Raw genomic sequence first — 13,610 nt, 5'->3', positions numbered from 1 at the left:
TGGGGTGTTTTATGAACAAAGATTTTTAGTGAAGCAGAATTAAGTTGTATGGAATTAAACCAAATGAGAAAAACTAGCTGTGCAAAAATGTGGGTACCCTTGTAATTTTGCTAATTTGAATGCATGTAACTGCTCATTACTGATTAGTTGCAACACCAAATTAATTGAATTAGCGTGTTAAGCCTTGAACTTCATAGGCAGGTGTGTCCAATCATGAGAAAAGGTATTTAAGGTGGCCAATTGCAAGTTATGCTTCTATTTGATTCTTCTCCGAAGAGTGACAAGCATGGACCTCAAAGCTATTCTCAAAAGATCCGATTGTTCAGTATCATGGTTTAGGGCAGTGATCCCCAACCAGTGGCTCGTGAGCAGCACGTTGCTCATCAACCCCTGTGGATGTTGCTCCCAATGGCCTCAAAGTTATTAGTTCCTTATTATTGAATTCCTGACTTGGTGGCAAGTTCTGGTAGAATAAAAACAAGATTTTCTACCAAATAAATCCTCCTGTAAGCTGATAGTGTGCATAGAGGCTATCTAATAGCCAATCTTAGCCCTTATTTGGCACCACCATTAACTTTTTGATGCTTGTGTTGTTCTCCAAGTCATTTTATATTTGACTGTGGCTCACGAGTAAGAAAGGTTGGGGATCCCTGGTTTAGGGGGAGGCTACAAAAAAAAAAAAAGCTGTCTCAGAGGTTTAAACTGTCAGTTTCAATTGTAAGGAAAGTAATCAGGAAATGGAAGGCCACAGGCAGTTTCTGTAAAAGCCAGGTCTAGCAGGCCAAGAAAAATACTGTAGTGGCATATGTGTAGGATTGTGAGAATGCTTGTAGACAACCCAAAGATCACCTCCAAAGACCTGCAAGAACATCTTGTTGTGGATAGTGTATCTGTACATTGTTCTACAATTCAGTGCAATTTACACAAAGAACATCTGTATGGCAGGGTGATGAGAAAGAAGCCCTTTCTGCACTCACTCCACAAACAGAGTCACTTGTTGTATGCAAAAGCTAATTTAGACAAGCCACAGTCATTTTGGAACAAATAGCTTTGGATTGATGAGACAAAAAATTGAGTTATTTGGTCCTAACCAAAGCGCTTTGCATGGCGGAAGAAGAACACCACATTCTAAAATAAACACCTGCTACCTACTGTCAAAATTGGTGGAGGTTCCAAAATGTTGTGGGGCTGTGTGGCTAGTTCAGGGATTGGGGCCCTTGTCGAGGGTCGGATGAACTCAACCCAATATCAACAAATTCTTCAGGGTAATGTTCAGTTACAAAGTTGAAGTTATGCAGGGGTTGAATATTCCAACAAGACAATGACCCTTAACACAGCTTGACATCTACAAAGGCATTTATGCAAAGGGAGAAGTACAATATTCTGGAATGGCCATCACAGTCACCCGACTTAAATATCATCGAAAATCTGTAAATGCTCGGCATCCATCAAATTTAACTGGACTTTGAATGGTCAAAAATACCGCCATCCAGAATCCAGGCACTCATCAAAGGCTATAGGAGGTGCCTAGAAGCTGTTACATTTGCAAAAGGAGGCTCAAATAAGTATTAATGTATTATCTCTGTTGGGGTGCCCAAATTTATGTACCTGTCTAATTTGTTTTGATGCATATTGCATATTTTCTGTTAATCCAATAAACTTTATGTCACTGCTGAAATACTACTGTTTCCATAAGGCATGTTATATATTTAAAGGAAGTTGCTACTTTAAAAGCTCAGCCAATGATAAACAAAACTCCAAAGAATTAAGAGGGGTTCCCAAACTTTTCCATATGACTGTATATCCTGCACAGGCCACAACTAAATTGCCAACCAAGTAGTCATACATAAATTCATTTTTTTGGGGGTATGTATATATAAATTTCTTAGTGAAGAGCAACATGGCAGGTTCTATTAAAAGGGTGACTTTTTCTAAAGATAGACAACATTTAAAAATAAATATTCTTCTTGCAACATAAACATGGATTTGGAACATGTCAAACCCTTCCTTGTCCGAATTTGCATATGCAAATTAGGATTTGGATTCTGTTTGGTATTCAGACGAAGGATTCAGGGTTCAGCCGAATCCCAAAATATTAGAATCGGTGCATCCTTATTAAAAAAAAGTTAACTTTTATTTCTAGGGTAGGACATTCAAACAGACTGAAAACTATATATGAATTGGCAGAAAAATATCCACCTGGCAGACAGCAGTGAATGCAGGATAAATGCTTGGAGGCAAGGCAGTTTGGTGGTTGTTAATTCTTGCAATACTTAGGCTATCCCTACAAAGGAATGAATATGTCGAGATTCCAGCTGTATTATTTCAAACCCAGCAAAACCCCTTTGCTTCATGCATCCACCAAAAAGCCATGCCAAAGAGTTAAAGACCAGAATGGAAAAATGACCAGGGAAGCATACAAGCTACACATAAAGGGTCCTGTGACTCTGCAGCACACAGTGACTCTGCAGCACACAGTGACTCTGCAGCACACAATAAGGATAAGGAGGAGGAGGAGGAAAGTGACCTTCAGGCTCTTAAAAAGAAGTACCCTCTCTAACTGGTTCAGGTTTTTGGACTGTTCACCACTATTAAGCTCCATTTTGCAGAGTAGACATGGAGAGATCTGTGGAAAACAGGTAAATGAATGATTTTAAGAGAGCAAAATAAAGCACAAACGGAAACCAAAGAAAAAGCACAGAAAAAGACAGCCCTTAACAAGACAGTGGACAAAATGCAACATATGCAAAAATATCTGAAAAAAAGCTTCCTGTGTGAACTGATTCAGTAATTCAGTCCTTTTACCAAAGATGGTTATTAAAATCAAAATTCTGAACATAAACATCGCCAACAACTGAATGTATTTTTTCAGCCAAGAATGAAAATTGTTAACTACAGGGTTAAACCTGGTAAACTTTTAAGCATGCTCTCATTAATCGACCCATAAAAATAATTAATTGAGAAATGTACATTTTTTCTCATTTTCAATGTGAAATACATGACAGGGCTGAACTGACAGCAATTTGCCTGGAATTGCACTATGCAGTCCCCACTTACTCTGACCTATGGAAGAATTTAGTTCTTCATCACACAGTCCTACCAGTTGACTTAAATTAGAGCTTGCAGGCATCCATGAAAATGTTAACCTTTAAAAACCCACAGCGGTGCATAAACATAAAGCCAGAGACTTGCTGCCACTTTGTAACTTGACACAAAAATATGAAAAATGTGGAGACCTGTGTCTCCACATTTTTCATTTTTTTGGTAATGATATAGAATAGGTAGTTAACTAGAAAGGTAAAGCACACCTGATTTCTGACAAAAAACTGATCTCAAGAGGGCTCTCGTTTCAATCTTGTTATAATTTATGCACAATCCATCAATTTAATAAGCAAAAAACAAACTTGCTAAACAAGCAAGCACATAAGTTTAATACTCATCAGCATTAAATGTTTGTATATTTTGGATAAATATTAAAATGTGAAAAGTGGCCTTTGATAGATTGTTGCAGCTTTGGGAAACATTTTAGCATAATCTATATTTTGTCAAGACTTCATATAACATAAATCTTGGAAAACACAAACTATTTTTATATATCATTAGATGTTTAAAACAGCTATTTAATATAAAAGCAAGCTATTGCTTAGTTATACTGTCTTATGTTGTTGTTGGGTTTAACAAAGTATCCACATTATATTTGTTTCTAAACTAGCCTGGAAAGTTTTGCAGTCTGTTTAGACAAGCAAGCACCATTTTATTGCAATGGTGGATTTTGACATTTTCTTTTGTAACCTTTAATTCTTAAAATGAATCCAGTCCCCACTTCAAAATGCAGGTCCACTTGTGTCATCAGAATTTGTGATTTAGTACAATACAAAATCTTAAAAAAAGGTACTACATAATATTTTTCCTAACTTTGTTAAATCTAAGCTACAAGACATAACTTGCGATGTCAAATTTACCTGATGGTCTTTAGCTCAGTTATGGAAATATAACTGCATTTTGTGAATGCGTCATACATCAAACACATTGGCATTCTTAAAAAATTTGAAAGTATTTCAAATATCAGACGTTTAAATTCATACTGTGGTGCTTAATATTAAGGATCCTTAACTCTTCAATTTATAAATCAGGTGGCCCACACAAAATATCTTAATGGACCTAATAAACCCAAGGAACCATTGTTAAGAAAACCTGATAATGAAATTTTTCCATAAAATTAAAAAAAAAAAAAAAAAGGCCCCAAGTAGTTCTTTGGGGACAGAACCATACAAGCTACATACATTCTAACTGCAGTAATATTCCAACTATAAGGGCTTGAATATTTAGAAATATGTACTTTTTTGTATATATTCACCCCTACAACAATGTAAAACTTTTCTGGGTGCTATTCTAAACACTTTTGCAGGTTACATAATTTCTCACAAAGTTATGATATTAGCAGTTTTAAACTTATGGCATTCTGACTGGTCATACAGAGTAATTCATGTCATGATATTAGCATTGTAAATGTACTCTGCACACTCTTGGCAACTTTACATATAGTCTGAGGGTTAAGGGAGAAGGACCTTAGATTTTTTTAAATGACTAAAGCATGACTGTCATGTCAAGATGACAAAACTTTTTTGTGGTTAGGGCTGCTACTCCTGCTGCCAGTATAACTTACCAGTTATCTGAAAACCCCAATCTGAAAAATGGGTATCATGTAAGAAGGCAAAAAAAGCAGGTTGGAGTGACAACTCATGCAGAAAGAATTCCAAAATCCAAAAAATGTAAAACATTTGCAAAACTCCCAAAGCAGTCCATGTGTTTATAATCAAAACATGTTCTACAAACATACAAACTTAATATTGTCCTAGTTGAGAACAGAGTATTGGTTTGTTGATTGTACTTAAAGATACCTCATTTATATTATTTATTTAATATGAGAAAAAAATCCTAAGAATCCCAACTGAGAGATAAATTGTTATATTATATACCTAGCAGTTGATCCAGCAAGGGAAAACCATTAATGTAAAGCAGTGCAGAAGGTACTAACATTCTCACCTGGATGAATATTGCTGAATAGAAAGGGAGTGAAATTGCATTGTTCATTACTACAAAAACACAGTTACACATAAAGGAGAGGGGCATACTAAATTACTACCAACCCTGAAAATCACATTTAAACACAGGAATCACACCTTTTTCATGTTAGTCCCAATGTAACTCTTTGCTTCTTCCTTAAACTGTGGTAACCTGAAATAGAAAGCAAACTGCTGTCAATACTCAGCAGTCTCAGTTCTTTTAGGCAGGATATAATAAAAGATTAATTAATTGGATTAACATGCAATATATTTTGATAAAATACTTAGTCACCCAACCTTTATAAACTGCAGGTATATTTTTTATGTGGCTGGTTTTGAGAGCTAACAAACATTATACCGCCGCCTAATAAAATTAAAAGAAAGCTGAGACTAAGGACAAAAATCACACACATACAGACACATGTAAATAGGAATATCAGATTCCACCGGTGTCAATCTGGCATTTTGTGCCATTGAGAAAGGCACTTACATTATGAATTGGAGCTTGCGGTCGTGACACAGAGAGATAATTGAGTTTTGAAGGTCAGTGTTTTGCAGTTGCAATTTCGAATTTTCACCTGCCTGATTTGTAATCCAATGACATATCATTAAAGCAAAACATGGTTTCTTGAATGCCAGATCTAAATATTTTTCAGCTCACCAGTGTCTAATACTACAAAATGAGCCTTTATTCTGTGACATAAAAAATTAGAAATTAAAAACTTGGTGTGCACTATAAAATGGAAAATAATTATCTTGTTTTTTGTTGGAAGGGCAAAAAAAATACCTATTCTTGTATGCACACAATCTTTTCCCCCCAAATCTAGGGGCAATAAACAAAAAATAATGCTAAGAGCAAATAAGTAATGGCAGATGATCAATCATCATCAGGTATGTATATTTCGTTAAGGGCTTACTGAACTTTTGGAACAATACTTCCAAGCTGTTAGAGAGCTCCCAAACTTCCCTGGTAAGCTCCTTTGGTCCACTAACCTAGCACATCCAAGCTCTAGGTTGTTTACAACTAAAGAACTGTTGCAAAATATCATTTCAAGCAGAAGAAGTTTATTATATATATATATATATATATATATATATATATATGTATATATTATACATTAACTCATTTATAGAAATTTTTTTTTTTTAAAAAACCTTAAATGGCTTAAACTCAATTGTGTAAAGTCACGGCAAAAAAAACTATTGTGGGGAAAATTTTTATTGATTTTTTGGTAGACCTACGATATGGAGAACCAAATTATGGAAAGATCCCTTATCCATAAAACCCCAGGTCCCAACCATTCTGGATATAGATCCTACACCTGTACTTATTTCTGACAAGTTATGTTCCTTATATCTAGGTGTGAATAAAGAGACACACACATAATCATTAAATCCCATGCATGTATGTACTACTACAATAAGGGGTTTAAAAACCGATGTCACTACCAGTGTCATATCATCAAAAAACGTTGGTAGCACTCATGCAGGCTCAAATGCATTTTCAATAGTCCACATCAATGCCCCACAAACTGTAGTCATGCAAACAAAAAAAAACTTGAAAAAAAAAATAAGCTCTTAACAAAAATCAATTTAATATACTAGTATTGTATTAATGACTAAATCCACATGTAATTTAATTGAAGTTATTTTAGTGCTTTCATTAAAAATAAAGAACAAATGGCAGCTGATAAAACAGTACAAAATGGAAAGGGGTTTTACATTATTGAGATAAAATCACATAAAAAGCCAAATTTAATTAACTATTGAAGTATTCTGGTTTAGCTTACAAAAACTTTTTAGTACTTAATTGATCTTGAAAGCATAATTATGAATAAATGATTGATAAAGTTTTACAAGGCATTTTCACACCTTGAAGAGATAAAGCTGCCAACCAAGTCATGAAATGCAATTTAGAAAAATGTGTTTAATGCCCTGCACTTGCTTTAGACTGTCCATCCTAAAAGAAGACAGATGACTGTCTGAGCATCCTGCCCTGTGGACCCAGAATAAGTGCATAATATGCCAGTCCTCAGGGGGGCTGTGTCAGCAAGGCACAGGCAAACACAAGAGGGTTTACCTTGAGAAGAGCAGCTGCACCATGTCGACAAGAGTGTGCTCTGCAGATTTTCTCAATAACTCTATGAAGACAAAAACAAATAACACAGGTGTCATTATGCTGTGTGATATTATCAAGAGGCTTCTGCAAGCGGACTCCCCTCCAGTACTTGTTTACAAAGGATTATGGCAAATTTATTAAAACCAAGCCCAATCTACCCCCAACTGCACACATTGTATGGAAGTCTTGGGGACACCAGATGGTGCTGTGGAGCTGGAACAATAGATGGAAATGGTCTGATACAGAAAGCCTTTGTGAGACAGCAGACTCTGCACTATTGAAAACCTTACATATTAGTGAAACTCATTTAAGTTCTGCAAAAATAGTTGCAAATATAACTTTGCATAAGTACATGACATTTTTTGTATTTTTACTAAAAATAAAATGTGAGTGAAAGAACAGCTCATTTAAAAAAATTGAAATGTTAATTACAAGACATATATGATCTTGAGCTTAGAAAGTGTAGCCTGCTTATACCATTGCTCACTGATTATTACACTTAAATCACAGCAAGACATTAATGCAGGACATTTACACGCCACTTTTCTTCTGTATATTGTCTTTTTTACATCAACTAAGTCAATCATGGACAGGAAAAATTATTATGCTGGAGTATTAAAAAATGAAATGACTTGTACAAGGTGATGCAGATTACAGAGGGTCTCCAGAATTATAGCATTGCCCTGTTATTTTAGTGATACATGTTTGATTAGTTAGCGCTCTAGAATACTGGGTTGTTTGATGATTACAATGACAGAGATCAGTTCCTCTGACAGCAAAGGCCCACTAATGCTGCTGTTCTATTGCCTTTTTCTTTGCTAATTTAGATATTGATTTTTTGCATACATTTTTTTTTTCCAAACATAATTTGGCACTTTTGTGTTATTGTTTGTATTAATGCAACTACACAGTATTTAAAGAAACGATCATTTTTTTTTTATATTAGTGAACAAAGCTTGGAAACCCTGTAGAATCTACAAACAGTAAATGTTCATAAACTCTGTTTAACAATCAAAATGGGAAACAATATACTAATATACTAAGATTTTTCAAGTCCCCTTTATATAATTGCAGCCAATAAAGAAACACAAAGATTTGATCAAAACTTACCACTCAGCCTCATTTCAAAGCATATGCGAAAACAAGATTGCATTATTTCACAAACGGATTCATTTGTTAAATGAGCTCCAACTGGGGTGAGAAGCAAAGTCCGCAAAACCTACCGTAAATGGAAGATAGGTAGAGCAGGTATAAATGCACAGCCATAGATATTCCCCAACCCAAAACTACCACAGCATAAAGGCAGTAAAAGTAAATTTAATATGTATCAGTGATCAGTTATCTTAGTCAAATCTCTTCTTGCAGTTGTTCATCTGTATGTAAATGAATAACACTCCCAATAAAAACAGTCACTAGTTGTTACAGTTAATAATAATAATAAAGATTAAGTTTAATAACAACCTCACCAAATACTATTCACAGCAATTTGGTATTCGATGTATGCCACATAGAATTTTATTGGTATAAATCATGTTAAATTTGGACCTTTGGACCAAACAGTAAGTATAGATTGTCAAACCGGACATTAAAGCATGCTTGTACTGTGTTGTCTGCCACTTTCAAAAATAAGCAGTAATGTCACTATGAACAGTCACCTTATGGAGGCAGTGATGTCGCTATGAACAGTCACCCTATGAAGGCAACAATGAGTAACTAACCCTTGTAAAACTATATAAACATATATTTCTTACTTACCTGTTGTTTCTTTGTACCAATGCTCTGTTACTGGTATGATAAAAAATAATAGGGATGCACAAAACCAGTATTTGGGATTCAGCATAGATTCTGCCTTTTTCAGCAGGATACGAATCTGGCTGAATCCAAGCATCTGGCCAAACTGAATCCGAATACTTAAAATCACGAGACTTTTGGTTACATGAACACGGAAGTAAAAAGAAATTTAACCATGTGCGAAGAACGCGCTTCTATTTAATCGTTCTGTAGCCTAATTTCCATATGCAAATTAGGAATTGGATTTGGTTAGGTATTCGGACGAATCTTTCATGAAGGTTTCGGAGTTCGGCCAAACCCAAAAATAATGGATTTGATACATCCCTAAAAATTATTACCACACCAATGTTTGATCTACAATGTGAAAACTTCTTAAGAGCTACATGTGCAACAGCTTGAGTGCACAGCTTTAAAATGAAAAGAGTTTGATGCCCCCTATTTGGTAAAAGATAAGTTTGTGTTGCTTTCAAAGATCTCCAAAGATCTGCTTTAAAAGGGTCTCCAAAAGGGCAAATGAAATCAGATACAGATAAATGTACTGCATATGAAGAAGTGCTTGATTTTCTGATTTTATAAGTCAGAATCCTATTTATGGTAAACAGATTGCTCTAGTTTCATCCTACTTTCAATTATCATGATGAAGTTAAACATTTTTCTCTCCCCCCACAACCCCAAAGGACTTTCCTGATGCAGGTTGTCAAATGACTCAATCAATTAATTAAACCTTTTAATTATGTTTCATTCTTAAAAGCTTTTACTGTAGGTACGCAAACCCCCCTTTGTAAAAATAACATTAGGCGCAAAGCTCTTGTAGAGCCAAAACATGGCCCATGTCTCCATGTAACAGGATACAAAGGGCTTAAGCAATTCATCTAATTGCCCCTAGATAAGGACAACGAGATGCAGTGCTTTTTCTCTCGAGTTACCTGTAAGATTTTCATCAAGACAACCTCGTCACTCGCTGGGTCAGTGCCAACAAATCGGGCATGTGTAACTGCATCTGCCATATTTTCAATTCCTTCAGCTGTACCTTCATGGCTTGGATCTAGGATGAAAATAAAAAAACAGATGAAACATATAATCAGAACACATAAGCACCAATTTTCCAATAGCGACAATGAAAAATGTAGTTCTAGGTTGAATAAAAATGGGTATTGTGAAAACCAAGTTTTGCAAAGATTTGCTGCTTGTTGTACAATGGCATGGTAACACATTCTCAGTTCTAGGGGATCTTTGCTTAACAAATACATACATCCCTATGGGGTTAGTATTTAAAACACTGACAAGTGTTCATTTGCATGGGGCCAAAATGGCAATTCACCATACTTTGGATATTCTGTGAATGAGGGGTATCTATATACTGAGAAGAGATTAGACTTTCAATTGTTATGGTCCATGGCCATATTTAGAGAACCATAAAAAGGCACAAGGCAGACCAAGATCAAGTGGGTTTTATAACAGGACGGCAGGCAGGGGACAACACAAGAAAAGTAATAGATTTAATTGATATAGCTAATACAGCCAAAACCCCACTCTTAGCCCTAAGTCTAGATGCAGAAAAAGCGTTCGACCGCCTGAATTGGACATATATGAATGCAATACTAGACTTGATGGGTCTTAGGGGCCCCTTCCGCACAGCGGTGTCGGCATTGTACTCATGCCCAACCACAGAGGTCAAAATCGAGGGGAAGCTGTCCCAACCTATAAAAATAGCCAATGGGACTAGGCAGGGCACCTAATATACGCTCTCACAATAGAACCACTAGCAGCGGTAATTAGAGAATCACCAGACATAATAGGAAAGGATAATAATATAAAGGAAGGGAATACAAAATATCCCTCTTCGCAGACGACGTACTACTGACCTTAACGCGGCCCTTAACATCCCTCCCAAACCTGCACGCAGTGCTAGACAACTATAGCAAACTATCCAACCATAAAGTCAACCAAGATAAATCGGAGGCACTCCCAATCAATCTACCTCAGGCACAGGTAAAACTACTTAAACTTAATTTTAATTATAAGTGGAAGGAAAATTACATAAGATATCTCGGAATACATCTCACACCCAATTATATTTCCTTATATAAGGAAAACTTTGCCCCTCTCATAGCCAAAACAATCAAAGACCTTGACAAATGGGACCCCTACACATTATCATGGCTAGGAGAATCGCTACGGTAAAGATGGTCACCTTGCCGAGACTTCTATACTACTTTGAGATACTACCGGTACAAGTTCCCCTCCCTGTACTTAAAATTATACAGAAAAGAATAACAAAATTTATCTGGGGCTCTAAAAAGCATAGAATCTCCCACAAAATCCTAAGCACCCCCATCTCATGCGGGGGCCTAGGAGCTCCAGACATACATAAATACTACTTAGCATCCCATCTAAGACAAGCTGTAGCATGGTCAGACAGGGCACACTGTGGGAAGTGGGTAACAGTAGAAAATGATACTGTACAACCATATACCATCTCCTCGCTATTATGGAATACGACTATACCCTCAGATATTAATGGAAAGCTCCTGAACTCCATAAAAATGACTCTTTCCATATGGAAGCAGGCAAAATCCTACCACAACTTTATACAGAAGCCATACAGGCTAACCCCAATATTTGGAAACCCAAGCTTCCTCCCAGGAATGGCACAACTATATGCTAAACCCTGGAAACACATTGGCCTAACACAACTCAGGGACTACTATGATGGCCTAACTCGCAAAATATACACTTTTCAAGACCTCCAAAAAAAATTTAGCCTCACTAATAGCCTGTCATACCAATATCTCCAGATCCACCACTTCGTCCAACAGCTAGGTGGAACTCAGCTACAGCATATACTGCTCCCTTACTACCCCTCGGGAGAAAGACTTTGCCAAACATGGCTATATGCTTAAATGGGAACACACAATAGGAAAAGAACTACCACTTACCGCATGGAGCAAGATATGGGATAATCTCAGAAAAGCCTCAGCTTGTGTTACGCACAAAGAAACGAACTACAAAATCCTAATGCATTGGTACATGACCCCGGTAAGACTGCATACCATATATCCAAACTCACCGTCCACATGCTGGAGACAATGCGGAGAGGAGGGAACAATGGACCACATATTCTGGGGATGCCCAGTTATAAGAGAATACTGGAAACAGGTATCGACTCTCCTGGAATCCCTACTAGGCAGAGACCTGCAACCAGACCCTCTGACATTTCTACTGGGCTTACCATTCCCAAAAATTAAAAATCATCTGCAAAAACTAGCCAATTTAGTATTAACTGCAGCAAAGAGACTAATTGGCCGACATTGGAAGAAAACAACTTCCCCGACAAACACGGAACTGGAAACTGCAATCTGGGACATACGCCGTATGGAATACACAGCAGCCCTTCACCAATCCCGAACAGTGACCTTTAACAAAATTTGGCTATCATGGGACTTACTGCATCCATTAGCCGGGCAAACTGGCACCTCAAACCCCCCAGCCTGAACGGAGAAAAGACTGCAACGGCACAAGCACAGGAGAATGACCCAACCGCATCTGACACCCTCACCAAAAGACTACCCATAGGCAAAGTAAAAAAAAAAAAAAAAAAAAAAAAAAGGGGGACCCCCGGACCCCCCTTGCTAACCTAAATACCTGACACCTGGTATCTCATATTTTGATAATGTGGATGTTATGTTAATTTTATTTTTAACCCCTACTGTTCCTCCCTCCCCCTTTTCTTTCCCCCTCTCTCTATTTCTTCTTGCCCCTTGGGCCTTTCCCTCCCTCGGCACCAACTGCTCCCCCTCTTCTTCTTTTCCTCCTCCCTTCTCTTACCTGTTGAGCCCTTCCCTCTCCTTGTTTCATAACAAAGCAACTTACAGAACCACAATTATATGTATAACCTGTTCTAAAAAATAAAACATAAATAAAGAGTTTAAAAAAAAAAAGGCACAAGGCTGCAGTTCTTAAAGGGACAGTAACACCAAAAAATGAAAGTGTTTAAAAGTAATTAAAATATAATTAAAATATAATGTACTGCTGACCAGCACTGGTAAAAGTTGTGTGTTTGCTTCATAAAGACTACTATAGTTTTTAAAAATAAGCTGCTGTGTAGCCATGGGGGCAGCCATTCACGCTGGAAAAATGGAGAAAAGGCACAGGTTACATATCAGATAACAGATAAAACCCCATCATGTTCTACAGAGCTTATCTGTTATCTGCTTCGTAACCTGTACCTTTTCTCCTTTGAATGGCTGCCCCCATGGCTACAGAGCAGCTTTGTTTATAAAAATTATAGTAGCCTTTTTGAGGCAAACACTGCAGATGTACCAGGGCAGGGCAACAGTTCATTACGTTGTAATTACTTTGAAATACTTTCATATTTTGGTGTTACTGTTCCTTTAAATACTGGTCGTGGAACTCCTAGGTGACTTAATAATATCCACAGATTTTACAAGAGATTTTTTAATACAGAGATTTACATCAGTCATGTGAAATATTACAAGAAACATTTAAAAGACCATATTTTACAGCATGTTCCAAATTTCCATGTATTATATAAATTGTTTAAATAGACAATGTACCTTTCTATAAATAAAAAAAGAGCATTCTAAAATAAAAATAAATGGAAATAATTTGTG

General features: G+C 36.6%; 1 protein-coding gene across 10 annotated transcripts in view; it reads right to left on the bottom strand.

The window, feature by feature from the left end:
• The window catches only part of gbf1 (golgi brefeldin A resistant guanine nucleotide exchange factor 1), a 126,096-nt gene that overhangs the window by 55,892 nt on the left and 56,594 nt on the right, over window positions 1–13,610 (bottom strand). For 6 of the 10 annotated variants that reach the window (XM_031906082.1, XM_031906080.1, XM_031906084.1 and 3 more), the window contains exons 5-9: window positions 9,903–10,021; window positions 8,296–8,404; window positions 7,147–7,207; window positions 5,184–5,238; window positions 2,528–2,626 (exon numbers count right to left, since the gene is read on the bottom strand). In XM_031906082.1, the coding sequence (XP_031761942.1) occupies window positions 2,528–2,626; window positions 5,184–5,238; window positions 7,147–7,207; window positions 8,296–8,404; window positions 9,903–10,021 (443 nt within the window). The remainder of the gene's footprint in view (window positions 1–2,527; window positions 2,627–5,183; window positions 5,239–7,146; window positions 7,208–8,295; window positions 8,405–9,902; window positions 10,022–13,610) is intronic. The other 4 variants (XM_012966852.3, XM_018095871.2, XM_018095873.2 and 1 more) reach the window with 1 other exon arrangement.

The sequence above is a fragment of the Xenopus tropicalis genome, chromosome 7 (genome assembly GCF_000004195.4).
Source record: "Xenopus tropicalis strain Nigerian chromosome 7, UCB_Xtro_10.0, whole genome shotgun sequence".
Taxonomy (NCBI): Eukaryota; Metazoa; Chordata; class Amphibia; order Anura; family Pipidae; genus Xenopus; species Xenopus tropicalis.
Note: the sequence above shows the minus strand (reverse complement) of the source record. Positions and strands in the feature narration are given on the sequence as shown.